General features: G+C 43.4%; 1 protein-coding gene across 3 annotated transcripts; it reads right to left on the bottom strand.

Annotated features, from left to right (window-relative positions):
* Positions 1 to 4,442: 4,442 nt before the first annotated feature.
* NFIL3 (nuclear factor, interleukin 3 regulated) lies at positions 4,443 to 21,240 on the bottom strand. Of its 3 annotated transcripts, none has more exons than XM_033123598.1 (2): positions 21,111 to 21,240; positions 4,443 to 6,300 (listed from the first exon to the last, which is right to left on the bottom strand). In XM_033123598.1, exon 2 carries the CDS (start codon positions 6,125 to 6,127, stop codon positions 4,739 to 4,741), a length of 1,389 nt encoding a protein of 462 aa, XP_032979489.1. In that variant the 5' UTR covers positions 6,128 to 6,300; positions 21,111 to 21,240; the 3' UTR covers positions 4,443 to 4,738. The 3 variants fall into 3 exon arrangements, with proteins under 3 accessions (XP_032979489.1, XP_032979488.1, XP_032979490.1); XM_033123597.1 differs by lacking the exon at positions 21,111 to 21,240 and adding an exon at positions 20,455 to 20,578; XM_033123599.1 differs by lacking the exon at positions 21,111 to 21,240 and adding an exon at positions 19,987 to 20,139.
* Between the last annotated feature and the right edge of the window lie 3,487 nt (positions 21,241 to 24,727).

The raw sequence follows: 24,727 nt of genomic DNA, 5'->3' as shown, positions 1-24,727 counted from the left end.
CTCACACAAAGCATTTGAGTCTAGTCAGTACAGACAATTTGAGGAGGAAATAGAAGAACTGTTGCACATATTCAGCAGTGTCCCCTGCTGTCCCTCTCTCTCCTGCCTTTCTCTCTTCTCTCTCCTTCCTTCCTGTCAAAAGTAGCCCCCAAACCCCCATCCAAGACGCACAAGCTACCACCCCATTGGCTCTCACTTTCTCTGCAAAGCAACCTACCTCCTTCTCTTGGTGCCCAGGATCCGGTGACATCATTCTTTTTAGGGTTTTCCTGTGACCTCAATAGCGCATCAAAGTTATTTTCTCAAAAAGGAAGTTCCCTCTGTCGTGGGAAATCTGGCACAGCTGTTAGAATAACTTTTTTTTTTAACCTTGTTACACTGAATTGTCTGCTTACTTCAAGGGTGTTTCGTTCTGAGGTTTCTCCTGTTCCTCATCTCCCTTCTGTTTAATCGCTATATATTGTTGCTGAATGACTTCCTGTCCCCTCCTTTCCTGTCCTCATGATTTCGTCCACGTGCACTTTCAAAAGGATCTATTCTTGACCAGCAGAACCTTGGACTTTATTGAAGCACTTTTCCCAAAGTGACTTTCTCCTTCTCAGGTGGGTAAGATTGACAAAACAGAGATCAAAAATGGCCTCTATCCCCAGAGGATTACTTAGCTTGCTGAGTTTACTTTATGAAGTCCTTCTACTCGTCTGCCATGGCATTATCAATACTCAACAGCAGCCATCACTCCTTGGCAATCCCTCACACGCTCACTCAGCAGCGACAGCCGCAGCCCCTCCTGACTGGCTGAGTGCTCTGTCACTTCCTAATGTTGCCTACTCTCCTCTGCCAAGACTGCTCTCACTGACCTCCATTAGTTCTGGAATCCCTTTTCTCCTTATGTCCTTTAGAATCGGTCTCAGCTACCAACTCTGTGGAACAAACTCCCAGTTCTTAAACCTGCCGTATTTTACGTGGCTTTCTGGGAAGATATCTTAGTTCACATTTCTAATTAGACTGCAGTGCATAATTCTGAATTTTCTTTTAATTCTCTATCCTCACTGGTATCTCGAGTTTCCCACAATGTCCCATCTGTGGCAAATTTTTCTCATTTAAATTTTCCTGGTGCGCATACCTTGTGGGGCACTGTACAAATCATTTCAGTAGTTGTACTCCCCAAACAAGCCTTAACCCCTGCCCCAAGCACACAAAAACCCTAAAACCAAGCAGGCACCACCAATGATTCTAATTTTTAAGGGATAATGTCTAGTGTTCAAAAATGAGTTGAGCCAGCTCCCAGTTTAACAGAGCCCGTTTATGGGGCATTAGACTTTAGAAGAGGGAGTTTGTTTGAGATCCATGTGAACTGGAAGGTCTGTAGAGATGTTACCTGTTTTCACTTGGGAGTATTTGTTCCTTGAAGATAAAAAAGTGGAGTTACTACACAACAATTGGGCAATAGAACAGTAGATGCTCAGATAGCAGTTACTCTTAATTGACAGAGAAAAGGCACTTACAACATAGACACTTTATTGCCCCCACTTTTCTCCTGCAGAATAGACTCTCCAGTTTCATTTCCCAGGTTGTGTCAGGGAAAGGACTAAGGTGCCAGGCCATACTTTGCCTGCTGGCCTGCCTTGTCCTGTTCCCTCTGGCTGCAGTGAGAGCTTTGGCAAGCTAACCTCTCAGTCTCAACGCTGTCCTTTATGAAATGGGCATAAAAGAGACAGGAGGGACACAGGAGGGCCACGCTGCTGGGTGGGCGGCCTGGGAACACTGTGCCTACATCCCACGGGACTGTGGGCTGACGGGCAGGCCCTGCTCTGAGCCCAACCACCACGTGCTGCTCCCGCTCACCTGTGCTGGGCAGGTAGAGGGAAATGTACTGTTTCAGTTGCAATGTCCCAATGAGCCCACTGCTGACCACCGAGCTCCCCTCCCCGTCCTGGTGTCCAGTGGTGGGTGGACCTCAGGGGGTGTCTGTGTTCTGCTGGCCGCAGTTTCCTCCCTGTTGAGGCCCACCTGACAGCCATCTTTCTGGGAATTCTTAGGACTCCTGGTGCTGAGTCTTCTGTTTTTTACGTTTTGGGTAGTTGTACATTTATTTGGCTTTAAATACATTTTATATCATCTTTTAGAACTTTGTGAGTGAAAGAGAGGCAGTAGCATTCCTCAGTTCACATTATGAAACTAGTATCATGGGGGATTGCTAGTTTATGTCATCCTTTTATTTTTAAGGAGTGCCACAACATCTTTGATTCTTGAAATCATGAAGCAATGACTAAGGAAAAGGGAATCCCTTGTGATCTATTCACCACAATAGCTAATATTAGCAATTAATCTGGAAGGAGTCTCAGGTTGGCCACTTGGCTCCTGCGCTGCTGATGGATGCAGTTCTTCCTGGAAATTACTCAAGATTTACCTCTCTTGCTGTTGTCCACTTGTTCTCATTCTCCCTTACAGTTTATCAACTTACCTTAGTATGTTCTCCTACCTTGTTTCCCTGAAAATAAGACCTAGCCTGACAATCAGTTCTAATGCGTCTTTTGGAGCAAAAATTAATATAAGACCTGGTATTATATTATGTTATATTATATTATACCCAGTCTTATATTACATTATATAAGATCAGGTCTTATATAAGACCGGGTCTTATAGTAAAATAAGACCCGGTCTTATATTAATTTTTGCTCCAAAAGACGCACTAGAGCTGATTGTCCAGCTAGGTCTTATTTTCGGGGAAACATGGTATTTCAAGCTGTGAAATCTCCCACTCTACTGGGTACCTCTGAATGTTGGCTACTGTACCTCTCAGCAAGGGTGTGCCTGGTATAGCAGGACCGTCATCCTTGTGTTGGAACATCTTGTGTTGCTATAACCAACATTCTATTGGGAGTTGACTCGTGGTAAGCTGCAGGGAGCTAAAGCTTTTCCCCCCCTCCATATGTAGTGTTTTTATTTTATTGTCTTTTTTTCCCTCAGTTGTGAACTTTGACAGCTTTTAACTTTTTTTTTCGTTCAACACTGGAACCTGACTCTACGTTGTATCCTTATTATAATTAACGTTAGAGTCATTCCAGTCATTCTAGGCTGTCAAATACTTTTGGATCCTGACTGCCATCCAATATTTTTAGCCCCCCTGTGCTTTGTAACATTGGCAAACAAGCTGGGTTTGCCTCTGGGCCTCACCCAGTCTAGTAAAACACTGAAGAGAGAAGGCCCAGGCCAAGAAGGGCAACACATTTCTCTAAGAGCCAGGAGATTCAGAGAGAAAACTGGCTTCTGTGCCCAAAGTGGATGGCATGTGTGTAACTAGCACAGCCTTTCATTCAAAGGACCACGTTTTAAACATATAAAAGTGCAAGAAATTTAACATATCAAAAATCAGGCTTTCACTCAAATTGAGCAGTCCAAAGACTGCAGACCCCTAAAATGAAATGTTACAGTCAGGCTCTACAATCAGGCTCTACGGTGAGCTACAGGTAACAGAGTGAGAGGGTTAAGTCACTCTGCATGTGTTCTATGACATCTCAAGTCCCTTCACCTACTTCTAGAAAAGAGGTCAGTGTGGAAAGCGATATTGGGAAGAGGACTCTGGTGAGGAGAGTAGCTGTGGACAAAGCTGTGCCTGACCAATAGCCCCACGGGGATGCCAGCTGCTTCTGAGGAAGTATACTCAGTCCCGAGTTTGACAGCCTTTGAGGGATCAGTGGAGGATCCCGGACAAATCTTCATAATGGTCTTATCAATTTACTTAAAATGATGCTTTCCTCTGGATTTGTGTATTATAAAGAGTTCCAAACTAGAGCTCTTATTTATATTCATCATTAACAAATTATAAAAGAGAAACCAAGTCGTTATATACACTCAGATTATGTATGCTGGAATGTGATAATTGATGTGTTCTTTGAAATTTTGGAAACTAAATAAAAACAGAATTTCATTAGCTTAATTCCCTAGACGGTTATACTCTAGAACTGTTAAGATTTTTAATAACATAAAAATGACTTCATCCTTAGACTTTATCCACTCTTTTAAAAGAAACTCTAATTAATGAAGTGGGTCAGTGACTCAACTATCCACATCCATGTGTCATACTTAAAAAGAGAGATGACTAAAGGCAGGCTGATGCCAACTTGGAGTTTTCTATTAAAAAAAAAAAGTATAGAGAAACTTAACGCTAAAGAAAAACAGATAATGGGGAACAAATTAGTCTCAAACGTAAGAATATTCATTATTTTTTTCCTTCTCTTTGGTAGGTTTTCAAACATATTATATAGCCTGGGCCAAACTAGAAGAAACAGAAATTATTTGCTGAACTCACACTTAGGTTTTCCCTTACTCGGGGGGGGAAAACTCCCCTAAATAAGTAAAATGCAGACTAGCTTAACATCTATTTTTGTAACCTAAATTGCTTTTTCTTTACCCTAAAATCAAACACAATGGGGCAGAAATTCTGTGTTTGTCACCAATCCTTTATTTAAACTGGTAACTTACACACTTTATAATAGAACAACAAAAATAATGTTCAATATTTACACAACTTTTGCATGGACTATGACTATACACAAGGCAGAGTGATAACACAATCTAATCTTCATAATAATTTGTGCACAAAAAGACACCTGACAGACATGTGAACATTACAGTGAAATGACATCACAGGTCCAGTGAAAATTTAGCCTAATACAAAACGTACTCATCTATTGCAAATGACATCTCTAAATGCCCAGAGCTTGTCAGTAGTAATTTACCCAGAGTCCGAAGCAGAGATTTGGTGTGTGGCTATAAGTCTCTTAAGTGAGACCACCTCTGCAGATAAGTTTGCTATCCCTTGCTTCAAAAACAAATTCTCTGGGTCAGAAACTTTGTAGCCATTGTCTTTCATTTCAACAACTCCAGTTTTGAAACTATTCTGAGTTTTGCCATTAAGTTCTTTTTGATGCCAGTGTTCTGATCTGAGAGACCAATCTTGAATGTTAGTCACTTGCACTGAAAAAGGAGTGAGAGAAGAATGTACCATATTTGGGGCACTATGCTTCTCGAGTTCGAAATGTCTCTTAGCTGTCATGTCAACAGGCGAAGAAAGTTTTTGTGTGGCATCAAATTCATTATCGAATGCCTCTACTTTTATCTGCATGGCTTTGGCTTTAATCCGGAGCTTGTGTGGCAAAGCAGAGGAATTCACTTCTGGAACTTTAAGCACTGTGGCATGTACATGCTGAAGTTCCACGGGAGAGTGGATTGGGCCCTTGGGAACCTGCTGCTCGTCTTCCCCATCGGATGCCTTTCCCACCGTACCATCATCGGTTTCCGACGTTCTCGGGGAGCTACTGGAGGAGCGGGTGACCTGCAGGAGAGGTGGGGAGTGTGAGTAGCCAGGAAAAGCGTTTCCCACATAGTTCTGATACACAGACGCTCGGTAGCTGCCACGGTCCTCTCTCGGCTCTCTTGTGTAGCTCTCCAGTTCCACCGGCTCCTGCTTGATGACTTGGAACTTCCTCTCGGGACTTCTGCAGCCATTCTGCCCAGGGCCTTCCTGAGAATGTTCTAGTGAGGACACTTCTGAAACATCAGATAGAGAGCTCTGCGGAGAATGCTTAATGACAGAAATGCAGCTGCTGGTCACCACTGTCGGCTCGTGCTCATCCACAAAGGAGCTCACGCTCGATTTGGAAGTCTGGTAGTCTTGAAAGTACACAGCTGTAGAATTACTGAGTTTCTGGATCTCTTGGGCATATGCTGTAGAGCTAATTAAACCAAACTTTAATTTTAGGGAAAGCAGTTCAGCTTTTAAAGTGGCATTTTCTTCTCCCAGTGCAATTAGTTTGTTCTCTAAAACCAGGTCATTTAGTCGACGCTTCTCCCGCGATCTCTTGGCAGCTTCGTTATTTTTCCGCCTTTTTTCCCAATACATGGCATCTTTCTTCTCATCAGGAATGAATTCTCGTTTCCTGCGGCATGCTGAAGATTTGTTTTTCCCCACACTTCCTTCACTTAGAAGAAGCTCTTCTCCTGTCGCCAAGTCTTCAGAGACTTCAGTTAAAGCAGAATTAAGCACCATCATCTTGTCCACACTGCTCCCGGGATCAAGAGATGCCTGCTCCTTCTTGATGGTCTGCATTTTTCTCAGCTGCATCAGAAACAGCCTGCGCCTAGCTATATGGTGCAGGAGAACAAATTATTTTCCCAGGATTCTCAAATGCTTTAAAAACTGTGGTTTAAAATCCATCAATATTCTTCCTTTTGTTCCACTGTGCAGGATAAATCTTTCCAGCCCCTACTGAATGGAGTAGGGGTCTTCTAGGTAACCTGCAAGAGATGAAAGAAACAGTTATCCATTTGGTAAATATTTATTGCCAATGATGTACTGGAACTATGCTAAGCATTTAGGGTACACAGGTCTGAACAAGACACGATTTTTCCTCAGAGCTTGGAATCTTGAAAATGTAATAAGTGCCCAAACACTTACACTGTAAAGTTGTAAAGGACAAATCCCCAGTGAGACCTACTGGCAGAGTAATTAATATGTGATCCAGGAGAGTGAGAGAAACACCAACACCGTGTGCCCCAGGGAGAAACAGAGGAAGGCTGTTACAGGAAAAGAAATAGTGGGGTGGGGCATGAGGGATGGCGCATTACAGGAAGGAAATGACAGATCACCTCTGGTTGGTTAAGTTTTAAAATAGTACTTGCATATGGTGGTGCTTCTGAAAAATTTAACATTTGTATCACGGAGAAACAAAGAAGCTCACCTCTTAAGAGGAATTTGTCCAAGGAAAATCCTTCACTATCAGTAAACAAAATCTGCAATTATATGGAATGAAATATAAATGGAGCTCAATTTTTATTTCCACAAGAACTAAAATAAAAGCCACACAAACAACTGAGTTGTAGTTGTTTTAATCTGACTCTTATGTGGACACAACCTGGCCCTCACACCCCTGACTGCCTGGTGGGCTTACATCCAGCTCATTCCACCAGGAGACAGGCCACCTGAACGTCAAGGACTCTTCTCAATAAATACATCTCTTCTGACACTTCTGTTCTATGAGGTTAGAAACATTCTTTTTTCTGGTTCCTTCAAATTGATTTATCAAATATTCTCTTAAGAGTGAAGCATCCAAAGATCCTTTTTTGGTCTTGAAAGTTCTGTCAAAATAGATCTCATTTATATAGTAGCTTTGGACTAAAATAAAACTGACTATTCAATGTTTTTGGTTTTTTTGTTTTTTTAACACAGTGCATTCTTAAAACAAAGTTATTTTAAACGGAGAGAATGTAATTTTGGAAAGAATTTATCTCCATTTTACTAATTAGTTTCAAACAAGATATAGAACTGAAAAAATAGAACCATCAACAAGCTTCCTCTTACACGGATGAAATATTTATAATCTGAATTTGACTTGCCATGAACTAATAAACCCATATTACATTCCAAAACAATCTTTTTGTGGTGGTTTTTTGGATCTGTGTTTCTAGACGGGATTTCTCCGACTCCTTTTCCAGAAGATAATACTTTCATAAAGGACATGTGATAAGACAAACATTCATTCAGCACTAGCTGCATATGGCATATCTATCCTGCTACATCGAAAAGATGTCACGGTTTTGTTTAATGTCACTCTTTTTCGTGCACAGTTTTATAATGACTAATGAAATGAAGTATTTATTTTTGTTTTTAATTGTTTTATGCTTCAATTATGGTTGACATACAATATTACACTAGTTTCAGGTGTACAACATAGTAATTAGACATTTATATACCTTATGAAGTGATCACCCCTATAAACCTAGTACCCATTTGACACCATATACAGTTTTTATAATATCACTGACTATATTCCCTGTGCTATATTTTACATCCCCATGATTATTGTGTAACTACCAATTTGTACTTCTTAATCTCTTTCCTTTTTCACCCACTGTCTCAACCCCCCTCCAAGCTGGAAACCATCAAAATGTTCTGTTATCTTTTGCATTTCTTTCTATTTTGTTTATTTATTTTGTTCTTCAGATTCCACATATAAGTGAAATCATATGGCATTTGTCTTTCTCAGTCTAACTTAACTGTGCATTCAGCACAATACCCTCTAGGTCCATCCATGTTGCTACAGATGGCAAGATTTCATTCTTTCTTAGGGCTGAGTAATATTCTATTGTATATATGTACCACCTCTTCTTTATCCATTCGTCGACTGATGGACACCCTGGCTGTCTCTATATCTTGGCCATTGTAAATAATGCTGCAACGGACATATGGATGCACATGTCTCTTTGAAGTAGTGGTCTGTGTTTCTTTAAATATCCAGAAGTGAAATTACTGGGTCCTTCTTTGTCTCTTGTTATAGCCTTAGTTTTAAAGCCTATTTTCTCTGGTATAAATATTACTACCCCGGCTTTTTTGTTTCCATTTTCATGAAATATCTTTTTGCATCCCTTTACTTTCAGTCTGTGTGTGTCTTTCGATTTGAAGTGAATCTTTTGTAGGCAGCATATGTAAGGTTCTTGTTTTCTTACTCTATCTTTTCAATGAGCATTTAATCAGCTTACATTTAAAGTAATTGTTGATAGATACGTAGTTATTGCCATTTTGTTATTCTATCTATCTATCTATCTATCTATCTATCTATCTATCTATCTATCTATCTATCTATCTATCTATCTATCTATCTATCTATCTATCTATCTATCTATCTATCTATCTATCTATCTATCTATCTATCTATCTATCTATCTATCTATCTATCTATCTATCTATCTATCTATCTATCTATCTATCTATCTATCTATCTATCTATCTATCGTCTTAAAGAAGTCCCTCTAGGATTCCTTGTAATACTAGTTTGGTGGTGAGGAACTCTTTTAGCTTTTTCTTTTCTGGGAAGTTCTTTATGATAGCTTTGCTGGATAGAGTAATCTCTGTTGTAGGTCCTTGCTTTTCATCACTTTGAATACTAATCCCTTATGGCCTGCAAAGTTTCTGTTGAGAAATCAGCTGACGATCTTATGGGAGCTCCCTTGTAAGTAACTAGCTTGCCTTTTCTTCCTTCTTTTAGGACTCTGTTTGCATTTAACCTTTGCCATTTTAATTATGTGTCTTGGTGTGGGCCTCTTTGGGTTCATCTTGTTTGGGACTCTCCGCACTTTCTGGGCTTGTATATCTCTTTCCTTCACCAGGTTAGGAAAGTTTTCCATCATTATTTCTTCAACTAGGCTTTCGATTCCTTGCTCTCTCTCTTCACCTTCTGGTACCCCTATAATGTGAACGTCGGTAGGCTTGAGGTTGTCCCAGAGGCCCCTTAAGCTCTCCTCAATTTTTTTGATTCTTTTCTTTTGCTGTTCTGATTGAGTGTCTTATGCTACCTTGTCTTCTAAATCCTTGATTCGATCCTATGCTTCATCTAATCTACTGTTGATTCCCTGTAATGTATTCTCCATTTCTGTTATTGTATACTTAATTTCTGATTCTTTTTTTTTTTTTTTGTAACGTCTTCCATCTCCATTTTTGTGTTTCCTATCTCTTTGTTGAAGTTCTCCCTGAGATCACTGAGCATTCTTATAACCAGTGCTTGGAACTTTGCATCTGATAGATTGCTTCTCTCTGTTTCACTTAGTTGTTATTCTGGAGCTTTGTTCTGTTCTTTCATTTGGGACCTGTTTTTGTCTCCCCATTTTGGCTGCCTCCCTGTGTTTGTTTCTATGTATTAGGTAGAGCTGCTTTGTCTCCTGATCTTAGTAGAGTGGCCTTATGTAGTAGGTGTGCTGTGGGGCTCAGTGGTGCAGTCTTCCTGGTCACCTGAGCCACACGCTCCAGGTGTGTCCCTTGTGTGGATGGTGTGTGTCCTCTTGTTGTAGTTGAGCCTTGGTTAATAATTGCACATCAATGGGAGGGACTGACCCTCAGGCTGATTGGTTTTGAGGACTGGCCATGACTACAGTGGAGAAGCTGTTGTGCAGGGGCTGACCCTATGGAGAAGGATTTGCTTTAACAGGGCTCTGGTGACTGCCCAGTCTACCTTTTGGGTTTGTTGCCCATGGAGGCAGTTGAATGGTGCTCTGGCTTGGTCCCAAGCTGGCTACCAGGCATGCCACCCTGGGGACTCCTGGGAGGGGCTCCACCGCAGGCCAAGTTCCGCTGCAGTATGTGTCTTACTCAGGCCACAAAGCAATCCACAGATGGCAGCCACCTGCACTGGGCCTACAGATATCTGGGAAAGGCAAAGCCGTGATCCAAGACCGGCTGCTGCTAAAGCCAGGCTGAGGCTGCTTAGCAGGAGGTATGGGGCATGTTGAGGTCAGATGCTGCTTATTTGAGGTTTGTGAACCTTTGAGAGATTTTAGGAAAGTCCACACATGAACTAAGATAGGCCGTTTGTATGGAAAAGCTACTGGAAGAGGCTTGGGTGGGTTCACAAGTTGGGTTGGGCAGGGTCTCAGGGAATCACCAGGGCAGGGTGAACGGTGTTAGCCAGGTTGATGGAGACTCAGATATGGCAGCCACATGCATCTGCACACTGGGTAAAGGCAGTGTTCAACAAAGAAATAATGTATTCTGCCAGCACTTCTATCTGGGAGAAAGCTGCCTCTCTGTCCCTTGCCCTGAAGCCAGACAATTCGGTTCCTCATTGTATGTCCCTGGTGCTTTTCGAGCTGTTGTCCCATTGCTGGAGCTCAAAGCACGTGAGTCCATCAGTGAGTAAATCCGTGCGCTGGCCCTTTAAGAGGAGAGCCTGGGACTGCAACTGCCCTCTGTCTCACTCAGCCACTGCTTTTCACAGCCAGAAGTTGTGGGGACTTCTCTCCCTGGCACGGGAACCCTGGGTTGGGGAGCCTGGTGTGGGGCTGGGACCTCTTGCTCCTCCGAGGGTACCTCTGCAGCTGATATATCCCTCCCAATTTTTAACGGTCACACGCAGGTGTGGGGCCAGCCCGTTCCACATCTCTGTCCGTCCTACCAGTCCTATTATGGCTTCTTCTGTATATCCTTAAGTGTAGGACTTCTGTGCGGCTGGACTTCAGGTGACTCTCGATGGTTCTTCTGTAATTTAGTTGTAATTTTGATGTTGTCGTGAGAGGAGGTGAGCAGTGTTCATCTTAACTGGATGTGTCCGAAATGAAGTTTAATTTTATTAGCTGGAAAAGCCTGCCACCTTCTTGTGTCTTTTCCAGAAGGAATGATGTAATAATTTCAAGATCATAAAGAATAAGGTTTAATGTCATGTTTTTGTCTGAGTCAACACAGAAACATGAGTTGTGACTTAGTGAAACTTGTGATTATTAACACCTAGTTTCTGTTTATTTTTGATAATCCAATTTAATTGCAAATGAAGGCAAAGAGTCTACCACAGCAGGCAGTGATGGTATAAAAACGTAATGTTTACCACTTAGTAAACCAGCACTACTTTCTATATTTCCCCTTAGGTTTCATCTTCTGACACAAAACCCCGTTTTTCCTCTATACGGAATGGATTCTTTCCTCCTGTTTAGGATCTGTATTCCTAATTCAGTTAAGTCCTTCCCCTTCAAGTCCTTGCCAAGGCATAGAGAACACAATCCTACTTCCATTTACTAAAAGTACCCCACTCGTCTTAAAATTTTTTAACCCCTTTCTTCTAAGTGTCTAAGTTCTGATGTCCACTTTAGCATCTCCACAACTTTGTTGGTACATTTAAACCTGTAGAAAACCTCATTTCTTTTTAATCTCCTTCCTATTTGAATTTTACTACATGTACTAGAATCTGGGATTCCTCTCTCATCTGCACAAATTAATTGCTGCTATGACTCCATTACCAAATCACCACATACTCCCTTAAGATATTTTCTACATTATTTATCAAATAATCTTGCAGTGCTGAAAATAGTTTATCAGCAGCATGAGACAAGGTAGAGAGAGGTGCTGAGTCTATACACTGTGTACCTTCCTACATGTTTGTTTTGTACATCAACTGTACTGTAAAGTATAGTAAGTCCTTACTTAATGTCCTCGATAGGTTCTATAACTTTATACGAAATGACATCTAACTAAACCAATTTTATCACTGGCTAACTGATATAAACAAAAATTTCTACAGCATCTCATCAATGTTATAACAAAATGACGTTGAATGAAATGTTATTGGAGGACCTGCTGTACTTCAGGGCATAAATTAATATATATTTGTATCCTAGCAACAAACTGAGCATATCAGCTACTCAATATTTATTTGACTGACAGTCACTCATCTCCCGTACTTATATAAGAGTTTTGTAACCAAAACACTTTTGTGATACTTTCTTTTAATATTGTTTTGTAAATTCTAAAAATGATGTTTTACTTATTAACAGAGAGCTTCTCTTATTCATTAATTGATTTCTTCAACACATATGGAGCATCTGCTGTGTACCCAGCACTGACCCAGCCTGGGGGCACAATACGACAGAAGGAAAAACCAAACTCCCCAAAATCAAGGGACCCCTAGTCTTTGGTGGGAGAGAGACTCAAGACAGTGGGAAGCAAGGGGTGTGAAAGGAGTGACGCCAATCCGGGGCCTGGCGCACATACCATATTGTTTCTAGCTGAACTGCTTTTTTCTTGGTGTGGTGATAAAACAAAAAACAATCATAATAGGTGCCATTTACTGAACACTTACTATGCAACAGGCACTGTGAGCCTGTCATTTCAATACCGTCACAATATCCATTTTCAGATGTGAAAAATAAGGTTCAGAGAAGTTAAGCAACTTGCCCAGTATCACACAGATAGTTGTATGGCAGATCTAAGACTCCAGTCCAATGCTTACTCCAATCCAATTCCTATAATTTGCAGAGGTTTGTTCTGGTGTATATTCCTACAATGCATCTCATTTATATACAGCTCCAATTCTGTATTGTTATTTCTGAGTAACACATACCCATTTGCTAAGTTACTCTGAAGACAGTAAGACACTATTAGCTGCTGTCAGAACTTCTTTAAGACAACAAAGTATCACCTGGAACTTTTCTCCAGCTTCCTCAGAGTTGTTTTATATTCTTGAGAGTATTTAATGAATTGAGAAAACATTCTAAATTTTCATATCTCTGCTGAAATTTTCATCTCCTGGCAATCTTATTTATGCTAAAATAAATACAGGAAAAGAAAAACCACAGCTATGGACATCGTCACCTGTGATTTTTAAAAAAAAACAAAATCAGAAATGTATCCATTTTCAACACAGAGGTGGGGTGGAGAGCTAAAACAGAAAGACTGAGTGACATTCCCATCGCATAGCAGCTGAGGGCAGAGATGGGCCCTAGAATCTATGCAAGTCTCTCAGCAATGAACTTAAATTAGGGCGAACACAAAGGCAGTTTACAATGCCTCCTAAAAACACAAGTATTTATATTCAACTAATGACTTTATTTCAAATTCCAAAGTTTCCCCCTTATGATTAATGTAACAATCACTTCACCCCTGCCTCATGTATTCAGGTCACCACTAACACTGTGCTGTATCAGTCACCACTTCAGTTTCCTTTTTGGTGAGTAATTGACACTAAATGCCAATTCTATGAGGTTGGTGTATGCAGCATGATCAGCTTCATTGCACATTAGATAATACGGCTGCTTCTTAAAAACAGAGAAATTTAAGAGCAAGAGTCATTACATTCCAATGGACATGTTTTCCCACACCCAATTCGGGCGTGCTGTCACTAGTTAATGCTTTTTTATAGTGCATCACACTATCTCTATAGGCTGCAGTTATCTGTCATAAGCCTGGAGTTTTAAAGTGAAATAAGTCAGATGACTTAAATATTATTTTTAATTAAGATTAAAATTTGGTTTAGAAAATTCTCTAAAAGAGTAAAACTTTACAACATAAATTCTAGACCAAATTTCTCCTCCAGGAGTGAGTGACCTCATTATTTATGTTTACAGTGAATCACAGACCTGGATCTTCCTTGACCTGCAACACATCTGTCAGAGAAATAATGGTTGACAATTCAAACTCTTTACAAGACATGAAAAGAAGAAACATTCTTGCTTCAAGTGTCTAAAATCTTACCGATAGTTTAGATGTTAAAATCTACTATGGGAAAATTTTATTATCTCTTTAAAGAAGAAATCTTATTCTAAATTGCTTCTTTTATATATTTTGATTTTAAAATTCTGTCAATAAAAGATGAAATACTATTTCATGTGCTCAATATGGAAACATTTTTATAGAACTATCTCATTTTCCTCTGCTCTCTTGAATATGCTGTCTATTCCCTCAGAGGTATAGATACCATTAAAGAAAAAAATCCTTTTATGTGAAACTGTAAGCCATCTCCACTAAGCAGGCAGTTTTTTGTTTCTGAGATAAGTGCCATTTTAGTGAGAAAAAAAAGTTAATCAATTCACAACTCTTTAAACTATTAATACTAGCAAAATGTTAACCCACATTTTTTTCCTATGGGTAAAATCCATGATATGATTGTTCCAATAAAACGCTTTACTTTTTTTTATGGATAAAAATGAAAGCTAGTATTTAAAAACATAGATAAAATAGAAAAATGAATAAACAGATACAATGAAGGATAGAATGGGATGAAAAACCTCAGGAAATACTGAAGTTCCAAGAAAGGATTTTCTTATCAGTCTGAAAAAATAAAAGACTTTTTAAATTTAACAAACAAACAAACACTATGTTAAACCTCTCCAAGTGCCAATGAAGTGCCTCCCATTGAAAATATAATTGTCTCTAGTAACACAGACTTTAAAGCCAGAGAGAAATGTGTGCTTGATCAAGAGATGAACACAGATATAAACAGACGCTCTCCCACTTTGCCAAAGTCTATCCTATCATAGCAACAAATTGACCTACTTTTTCTATTTGGGTGCATCCTAAATAAATGGGTCAAAACCTGATCGATTTTATGATGAATGAAAATATTTCAAGTTTCTTGCTCCTCACCCTCCACAAAGGGCTACTTGAAAATTAGATTTAAACTTAATAAATGACAACATTGCATTTTATTATAGCAGTGAAATAACTTAAGGAATTGAAACAAAATAGTATAACTCGACATTCTTTAAGAAAAGAGGCCAGTGTTTGTAACCTAGCACCCGATGAAAATACTCTGAAGACTGGGTACTGATGCTAATACAACGGCAGGGTTTGAGAATTCAAGACAGAACCACCCTCACTAAAGAGGGAGAGGGAGGAATGGAATAGCAGTGCATTTTTTTAAAATCTGCAGTCTCTTCAAAATGGGGATAGGGATCATTAGTTTTCTTGAAACTTTCAGAAAGATAATTTATCAGTCTAGCCAACTCTAAGCTGAACTCTTAAGGGACACTAACAATCACAAAGTAACTCAGTTACAGGAAATTTTGCCATGGGTAAGTGATACCAGAGTCAGCCAACAGCAGTTACGATGGCAAAAATGGTGTGGGTGCAGGGAGTAGGTGGCGGGAGGGTACAGTAGGGAAAGTTCTAGAATGTTTGTAATTATACTGAAGGATCATTCCAATTCTCCTCAGCTTAACTTTTTGATTGCTTCTTTTTAATTTCACTTTCTTTCCCAGTAAGCAGATGATTACAAATGCCATTTGCTTTACTATATGCCTTAGGAACAGGATAGGTTTTTAAAAACGTTTATTTTTAGTGTTTATTGGAAGGCTACTTAATTGTAGTTTAAGATCCCTGGAAAGTTAATTAATAAAAGACACCATGTTCTGATAACTAAAAGGCTTATAAACATCATTCTGATTCCAATGAAACCGCAAAAATTGCTAGGAAAGGCATCTAGTAAATCCCTACTAAACTTTCTTATAAAAACAAGCTTATGCTCTCTAATTAAAACCATATGAGAAACAGTACTTTTTTTTAACTACAGGAAAGTTATTTGCAAAGAAATTTGAGAGATAATTGGGAGTGGTGGTAATACAAATTCATTTTGAAACTGAAAAACTCTTATGTAATGTCTGTGATCAAAGGTCAACGTCTTTCAACATTCTCATATGAGTCCGATTTGGATAAAAATCAACTTGAGTATAATTTAGAAAAATAACAGGATATCAAACAATGTGTTAACCCTGTGAAATACAGGCCTACCTTACAAAAACAAGAGATGAATATTAAGGGAAACTTCAATTACATTGTTTCTGTCATATTTTGAATTGAATCCCAAGTGTGTTCTCATTTCTCTATACAAATTAAAAATAAACAACTTTTAACAGCATCGATGCCATCTGGATTACAATGGAAATAATGAAGTATGTGCGATTTTAGCTCGGGTAAAAATAAAGGCTACGCAATATGACTGCACCTTTTCCACTCCCTGCTGCAATCACAGTCACGTCTCAGAACTGATTCTATGGACCCCGGCAAGGTCAACTAGAAATATCCACTCAGCTGGTGAGTCAGGCATATTGCTCAACCCGGGAAAGGGCTCTAACAAAGGATTTTAACTTGCAGGTTGTTGCATCACAGTCATGTTATAAATGCACATTGCAAAGATAAGCCTTTAACACAGAAAAGGAAATTGCTTCAAAAATTACAGTGAGCTGGCACTCACATTCAGGGAAGGAATAGAGACAGAAAGGGGGTGTTACCAGCATGCCCCCCCTCTTTCCCGTGTTCAGGCTACTAGTCAATTTCTCTGTGCCTCCACTTCCTGATCTATAAAATGGGGATGATAACAGAACACTCAACACAGTTCCTGACACATGCCGCTTAAGTGTTTAGTCAATATGAGCTCTTAATCTCATTTCTGAGGAGTGAGCAGTCCAAGGCAATGATGAAGATGATTAGTTCTAAGCCTTTGTAGCCTCTCCTGATTCTTAGTGAAGCACTTGCCCTATGTCACAAGTATACGGTAAACCAACTGAAACTTTCTTCTGTATTAGAGATAGGTGACAAACATCAGCCTTATGAGCTACACACACTCCCTCTCAAATCTCAGACCACTGAATTTTAGATGCAGAGGTTACCCAGGCCAAGGAAAACTGTCACAGAGAGGTCAACTGGGAAAAGCACATCTGTTGGGCACTTTTTACATTATTCTTGCCGCCATCGAGGTATCTTTCTGTTCCTTCAAACAGGTCCCCAAAACATTAACCAAAAGTCTTGGGAAGTTTGAGATACTGCAATCCTGTCAAGAATTCCCTTCAAACTTAATTACTATTGAACATTACAATGGCAAAAGGTTTTGAGAAAAAAGTTAATCATTAGAACAAGCAAAAAGTGTCTCCAAAAGGATTTTTAATTATAGGCTTAATACAAAGTTCAATCCTTACTATTACTGCACAGAGATTTGGGCAGAGTAAAACGAAGGTGAGTATTTTTGTTTAAAAAAATTTGGTTCCTGGTCAATTATAGAGAAAGCATGTACTGTGCCCCTCACAACTGCCCTGCTCCACAGGTTTTATTTCCTCAGCTTACCCTGGAGGCCCATGGAAATCAGGGCAGTACCCAAGATCGCAGGCTGGGCCTGGGACCTAGCTCCTCCCGGCCCAGAGCCTGTGCTCTTAGACTAGACCAAAGGAGTCCTCTAAACACTGACAGTGGCCTGAAACCCAAGAGACAAACTCTAAGGGACAGGTGTAGGATATGATCCCATAGAAGCCAACTTTCATCAAAGCTGACTGCACTGACGCTCTTTGCTCTTTGAGAGAACATCCGTGATGCCGCCAACCTCACTGCGAATACTTGTAGGCGCAATCTCAGACTTGTCTGTGCCAGGATGAAAGAACTGTGCTCTTACTATAGGACCGCAGCGTCCGCGTGGGCGTTTTGATTTTTGTTTTATTTTGAACTCGGGGGATTCGAGCTCTCTTACTCTAGCTTTTGACCACATAAACTTAAGGTTAAAAAAATGCATTGGCTTAACTAGCCACACTCAAGCTGGGCCCTCCTTTCCACCGTCAAGGCTGGAGCGCCCTCACTCCCCTCCCCCCCTCCATTTCTGTGGTCTGCTGGCATTTGGAGGTTTTCTCAGGTCTTTTTCATTTCACGAATCCAGAAGCGCTCGGCTCGGAAATACAATGAAGCCTCCTGGAACAAAGGTATATGCGGTGCTCGAGGCTCCCCGCGCAGAGGAGGCAGGCCGCTGGAGCTGCCCTCTCCGCTCGGCCTCGCCCCGGGTCCCTCCCTTCTCTCCTGCTCCCCTCCCCACGTCCCCAGCTCCTCTTCCCTCCTCCCCAGTTCCCCTCCAGCTCCCCTCCCCTACCCGGACTTAGCAAACCCCTAGCGCACGCGAACCGCGCCTCCCCGGGACCCGCCCCCTGCCCCCCGCTGAGTGGGCGGCGCAGCGGGGCCTCCTCACAGCCGGGACCCCCGCGCCAGAACAAAGGAATGTGGGGAGGGGGCGAAGAGTAGCGCAGGCCTCGGAGCAGCCCCAGTCCAAGCGCCGCCCAGGGCGCTTCCGGGTGCGGACCCGAGGCCCCCGCGCGCCACCCCCACACCCTCCAGATCCCAGGGGCCCGCAGGAGGGAGGGGCGCGCCGGCAAGCACTAACGCACCACTGAAGGTCGCCATCGGAAGGTGGCGGTACGCGGCCCTTTGCAGGCCCGGGACTCCCAGCCAGAGCTCCAAAGTAGGTCGGGGTCTGACACCGGGAGCCCGGAGCAATACTAGCTTCTTGGAAAGCGACTGAAATTTGGGGTAATATAATTTATTTCAGTGGTGAATCTATAATATGCCCCCCAACCCCACACTTTATTTAAATGTTATCTTAGGGTGAAAAATCTGACATATACACACCACCATATACATATATATTAACACATACTTAAACACTACGTGAAAGTCCAGGTAGAAATTTAAACCTGGGTATATTATATATTCATCTATATTCACATGAATATAGGTTACCCAGACAAAAATACAATCTACTAACCTACATTTGTTTCCCATAAATCATATGTGGTCTGGAGAAAAAGAAATTACGATGTGAAATAAACACTTGTGACCTCATTCGCTGCTGTTATTTACAAAAGCCAAGAACAGATGACACTTGGCCATCCCCTGCTTTCTCTCAGGGAACAGCACTTTCCTAAGGTGTCCTTTTAAAAAGATAAACGGGAGTCAGCATCCAGCAAATCACCGGGCTCTGCGAAATGCCTTCCTAAAAATACAATCTTATCAAAGGTCTCCGAAGGCGCGGAGTTAAAACTACAGCAAATGGCCTTGAACTTGTATTTGCACACAGCCCTAGAGAAAACACCAGAAATAGCACTGCGAGGCCACAATTGTTAAAATGTGATAGGGCTAAATTTAGAAGAACGCACATTTCATTTAGGGCAAAAGACACACATTCGGCAGCATGAGCACGCTCAATGCTCACCCGGTTGTCTACATTCCTGTTTAAAATAGCCTTTAAAAAAACTGTTACAGTGACATTTAAAGGCTGAGATTGTCCTACTTTCTTTGTAACAAGATTATAAAATCACGTAATTAGCTCCCTCTTCCTATGCTCACTGCCAGCAATTCGGCAGTTACATAATGTAACATTTCCAGGAAACTATTATGTGATCTGTCTTGTCGTGCCTGAAAAAGCAATGACAATAAGGTGAGGAAAAGGGCTGACCGCATGGAATGCATTAAAATTAGGAAGGTGGGGAGGTAAACGCCACAACGGTTCCTTCCAGGTTTAAAAATAATAGCTCAGAAGACCTAAAGGGCGAACCCGGGTAGTATCCGAGATCAGAATTCAACCCGAGGAATTCTTCCTTTCATATTGTGAAGGAGTGTTTAAAAATGTACTTGGGACGTATTATATAGATGTAAATAACGATCTAACACTCAACGCTGCGCTAAATGTACCAAATCATTGCACACGTACAAGCACATTCCCAGATCAGCCCGTAATCCTTGCCAATATTTCACCGTGGGTAGATTATGCAATATAAGCAAGGACAAACACACAACCTCCCCGAGCGCTGGTATAACACGCTGACGACAAACAGGGTGGAAAACGTCTGTACACACAGCCCGGACACAAACAAACGCCGCGCAGGCATTCTCCGAATGCCGTCACCATTCACGCCACTAACCGTTTCTCAAGAAAATCAAGACTATTCCCCATTACTCTATCCTCCTCTCCCCCGCCGCCAGGCCCGCAGAAAGCACAAGAAAGGAAAGAGCGTTGCCCTTCCCTCTCGAGATGGCTCAGCCTCGACTCAGCCTCCCGGCGCTCCTCTCTACCAAAACATCAATTTTCCCGAAATCAGGAGACATTATGCAACAGCAGCGGGGGGAGCGCAAACCAGCCCCGTCTACGTGCCGGCGCGAGAGCGCTGCAATCAAAGCAGCCACCTTAAGGTGGCGAGTCCCCTCCAGACAAGACAGCAAAAGTTTATGTAACGAATGCCCCGCGCACACTCGTCGCCGCCCGCCAGCCCCGCGCACAGCGGGGCCCCGCGCACAGCCCGGCCCGCGTCCCGCGTCCTATCGGCCGCGCGCCCCGGGAACGGGCGGGGAGCCGGGCACCGGGCCGGGACGGCGGTGGGCGGAGCGCTTACCGTGTTCCTGCTCTCGGGCCGGCGAGCCAGGCGGAGGGGAGAAAGAACCAGGGCCGGGAGTGGGGCCCGGCGGCGCTCGGGCTCGGGCTGGGGCCGGGCTTCGGGGCGGCGGGCGGCGGGCGGCGGCGAGGGCGCGGCGCTGGAGGCGGGCAGCGCGCCGGGTCCGCGGGCGCCGTGGCCGCGCTAGGAGATGTGTGTTAGTAGGTCAGTTCCGAGCGCCGCGCTACGTCGCCGCCCGCCAGCCCCACCGTGACGGGCGGCCGCAGCCCCAATCGCCGCGCCCGCACCCGCCCCCCGTCCTCCGCCAATGGCCGTGGCTGACATAGGCGGGCTCTCTGTGGCCCCGCCCCCGCCTGCTCCCCCTCCTGCGGCGCCACCAGCAGCCGGAGTCCCTCCCGGGCCGTGGCCACCACCGCCTCGCGAGCGCTGGAAGGACCCGCACCCCGTGTCCCATCCAGGGTTGGGCAACGGCTGGCGCTGCAGCCTCGACCGGGACGAGCCTGGGGAGGGGCCCGAGACCCCCACCCTCGCTGTCCCGCTCCCCGCGTCGCAGCCTTCGCGCTGCCTGTCTCCGCGGCGCCTCGTTGAGCCCGGCGACCCTCGCTCCTTCGCAGAGGCGCTTTTTGTCTCCCCAAGCGCGCATCCGGCCCGGCTACCTGTTGCCGACGAAGTATCCGGCCGCTAGCTGCGGCTACCCGGGCGTGGCAGGGACCTCCGCCCGCCGCTCCCCGCACACTCGCGGGAGTACCCCCTTTTCCTTGAGGTGGGCGAGAAGGGAGCCATGGGGGAAGGGGAGACGCTGGCGAGCTGCTAACCCTCGCGGTGGGTAGGCGTGGGGAGAGGGCTGGGCGGCGGGTCCGAGCCCCGCGGGAGAGCTAGGCAGCGATTACGATGCCCCGGCGCCTCTCCCAGGGGAGAGAAAGCGCGACGCACAAACACCGCCCCTGCACAATTAGGGCGAAGATGACGGCTGCAAAGTCGTTGCGTAAGACGACTGGGAAACGAGGTCCATCTGCCCGCGGCCGCGCCGCGGGTGCGAGTCTGCCGGCGGGGTGCGCGGGGCTGGTGCTCCGGCTGGCGATGCTGCTGGGGGTGGAGACGCAGTGCAGGGTCTCTTCCGGTGATCTTGGAGCTGGTAGCTCGTTAGTGTCATTTCTGCCCCTAATTATATGCGTTTGTCATCTCCGCAAAATTCCCGGGCTACGTAAGAGAGGTAAAGAAGTGGGAGAAAGGGCATCTCGCGGCGGGTTCTTAAGTCCTCGAGCTAAAGACTGCACAGGCACGTGGCGTTTACAGATGGAACACCGAGCGTTTACAGGATAGAAGGAAGGGCAGTGCCCTTTTGTGAAGGGAGCCATATTCCTGACAGTGACGCAGACTTGCCCAAATAGGGAATGTGGCAGGTGGGAAAGGACCTCTTGCTCTGCTTGGACTATGTGGGAGCTGGGATGAATGCCTTCCGTGACTTTCCACTTCTTTTTCCTCTTAATAAAAATACACTTTAAAAAAAAATTTGGAGCAAACACTAAAGAGGAGTCGAGTCGAGGAACCGCCAGCAGCCGCCAGTGGTGTCCATCCATCATTGATAAAAAAAAAATCTGCTCGCTAAGTTTGTCTCTTTTCTCCCTTCGCCATTCTCATATTACACAGTTGTAAGTACCCAAAGAGTGACGATTAAAAATGTTGATCACATTTCGATAGTGTTTTTGGAGTCTTACATTGCAAACTGTTCTCCAAAGGGCAATGCTTGGTTCTGAACACAAGCTTGTTCACAGTTCATCCCTCAAAGTATACATCTACCAGCACGGCCCTGATGACTTAGACTTGCAATGTGGGTTTTAACATCTTCCCCAAATCCACCTTCCCATGTGATCACAAATTCAAAAAGCACATCTGTGTGTAGCTTTTGAGTCAATCCCTGCTATTACACATTCACCCCAAGCAGATGACTACCCTGGTGAACATGAATCCTTATTTTGGTTTGTAATATCCACTTTCTCATTTTCACTAATAAATTTCCTTTTTCCCAAACCCTCACAATGCTCATTATAACTTTGAAAATCTCTTAGATGAGAGTAATACCATATCCATAAGTCAGTTACTTTTCAAAGTTAGAAATGCAGCCTGTTCATAGAAATCCAGAGCCGGCCTGCATTCCAGCCCCCAAGATGTTCTTCTCCACATTGTTTTGCATTTTTAATAATTTCATAGATTTCCAAAGTCATTGTGGAATCGGTAGTAAATGGTTTTACACAGGACAACTTGAAATTCAAGAAAGGTAAATAACATGCTTGGAGTCGCCCCAGACTGTGATAGTGGAAGAATTCTCTGAATCCGGAAACTGTTCTTTGGAAGCTCCTCTCATGACTTGGGGTAGTCTAGATTTTACGTGTATCACATTGTGCATCATTTTTTATTCCCATCATCCTTGGAAAGCAGATAGAGTGTAAAAGGTATCTGTGAATACCAGCTTAGAAAATAACTCTTTAGCTCCTCCTGGTGATTAGGAAACCACTAAACAATACAATGAAGATTCTGTCCCTGCTAACCAAGAGGTAATGCGTCCGATACCATAGCCTAAAACATGCCCAGAATAGGCAAGCAATTTCAGATCAACAGAAGGAAATGGAGCATAAACCTATGACACTGGAAGCCAATTACGTGGGGTGGGAAGGCATCCAGGAAGACGTCAGCATGTGCCTGACTGTGGAGCTGGGCTGAGACCAGGTCCCGGAGAGAAGGAAGGGGGCTCTGGTTGAAGAATGAACTCAAAACTTCTTATTCTCAGTCCCTCTCAGTGCTGGGAGAGGGGGTAGATAAGGGAGGAGAAGGTGGGCGCTGTGGTGAGAACTACTAGCAGAAGACAACCCATTTTGCCTCATCTTATTACTCCCAACATGCTTTCTGATTAAGCAAATATACCAGCAAGAACCTGAGAACAGAATGACAGAATGTGGCTTCTCCACCCTGCACCTGCAGAGCATTTCCAGCCTGAAAATAACCTAAGAGGACATAAGGACCCAGGGCTTTTACCCTGGGGCTCAGGCAAGGCCAGCTGTAAAGTCGGATACCTAAGGAGAATGCTGTTTAGCTGCATGAGCACTGTGGCAGAGACGGAAAACGTTCCCTGGACATGACATGCTGCCCCCCCCCCCCGGGGCTCTCGTGGATCGCTGCAGTGTGTACAGTGACAGGGACCCAAAGCTCCCGTTTTTCAAAAAAGAGTTGACATTTTAATTTTTTGGGGTTAAAATATCCTGACTTCAGTTTGGCAAGCAATCGCTAAAAAGGAAAAGACTCCCTGGGTTATTGAGCCGGAGGCTGGACAGTCTGTGCCCTTTGATGGAATTGTTCTGCCGAGATGCCCTAGGAAGGAGGGTGTGGCGCTGAAAGGCGGGCTCCCTACCTGGAGTCTCAGATTGGCCAGCTCCACTCCACCTAGTCTAGATATCCACTTCTGGATTTCTTTGTAGAAGGCTTTCCGTAGCTAAAAATCTTTTGGCAACTACTGTGTCTCACAGCCAGCATCAGGTCTCTTGTGTCTAGAACCATTGTCTATGTACCAACACTGTGTTTATTTAGGATCTTATGTCCTTTTTTTAAAACTTTATAAACAGAAGATAAATCAATTTCTAGGAATCCATAGGCTATATAGTTTTGTTTTCAGGTTGAGGTTTTCAAATGTGTGCTAGTGTGACAGCGATTGCTGTGGCTCATCAGCCATAGGAGGCCCGTCACGCCCATCAGTATTCTATTTATGCTGGTATTTTGGCTTGACTGAGTGAGTCATTGAATGTTTAGGCAGAAACTTCCTGGAATGGTATTTCTTTCTTCCCCTTGAGTACCTTGTTTTGTTTCTACACTTCATGCCATTTCTAATCCTCAGGCTAGCTCCTCTCTTTCTCCTTGCCTTCTCTTCATTCTTCTACTGTTGTTGACCTTCATTCATCTGTAATGTTTTCTCTTCATTTATTGCATTCATTCTTATTTTTTCCTTTGGCCTTTCCCCAGCCATCAAATCCTCATTACTCCTTTGGATTCTTTCTTCTACCAAACTAACCCTTCTGTTCTCTCTTGCCCCTACCTATCCCAGCCACAACCCAGTCATTTGAGTGTTGAAAATTTCCATTCTGTCTTCGACCCTCAGCCACTCAATTCCCCAGATTCTGCCACATGGTTCCATCGGCAGGAGTGCCATTAGCATGCTTGGCCTTATTCTTCAAAAACTAGGTTTTGTGGAAAATTGGGTAATATGAGATGGTCATATAACACT

This window comes from Rhinolophus ferrumequinum, chromosome 12 (assembly GCF_004115265.2).
Source record: "Rhinolophus ferrumequinum isolate MPI-CBG mRhiFer1 chromosome 12, mRhiFer1_v1.p, whole genome shotgun sequence".
Lineage (NCBI taxonomy): Eukaryota > Metazoa > Chordata > Mammalia > Chiroptera > Rhinolophidae > Rhinolophus > Rhinolophus ferrumequinum.
This window is presented reverse-complemented; position numbering and strand designations above follow the sequence as displayed.

Bases quoted from the DNA above. Each gene is read 5' to 3' on its own strand.
- NFIL3 (XM_033123598.1), bottom strand. From the start codon at position 6,127: ATGCAGCTGAGAAAAATGCAGACCATCAAGAAGGAGCAGGCATCTCTT.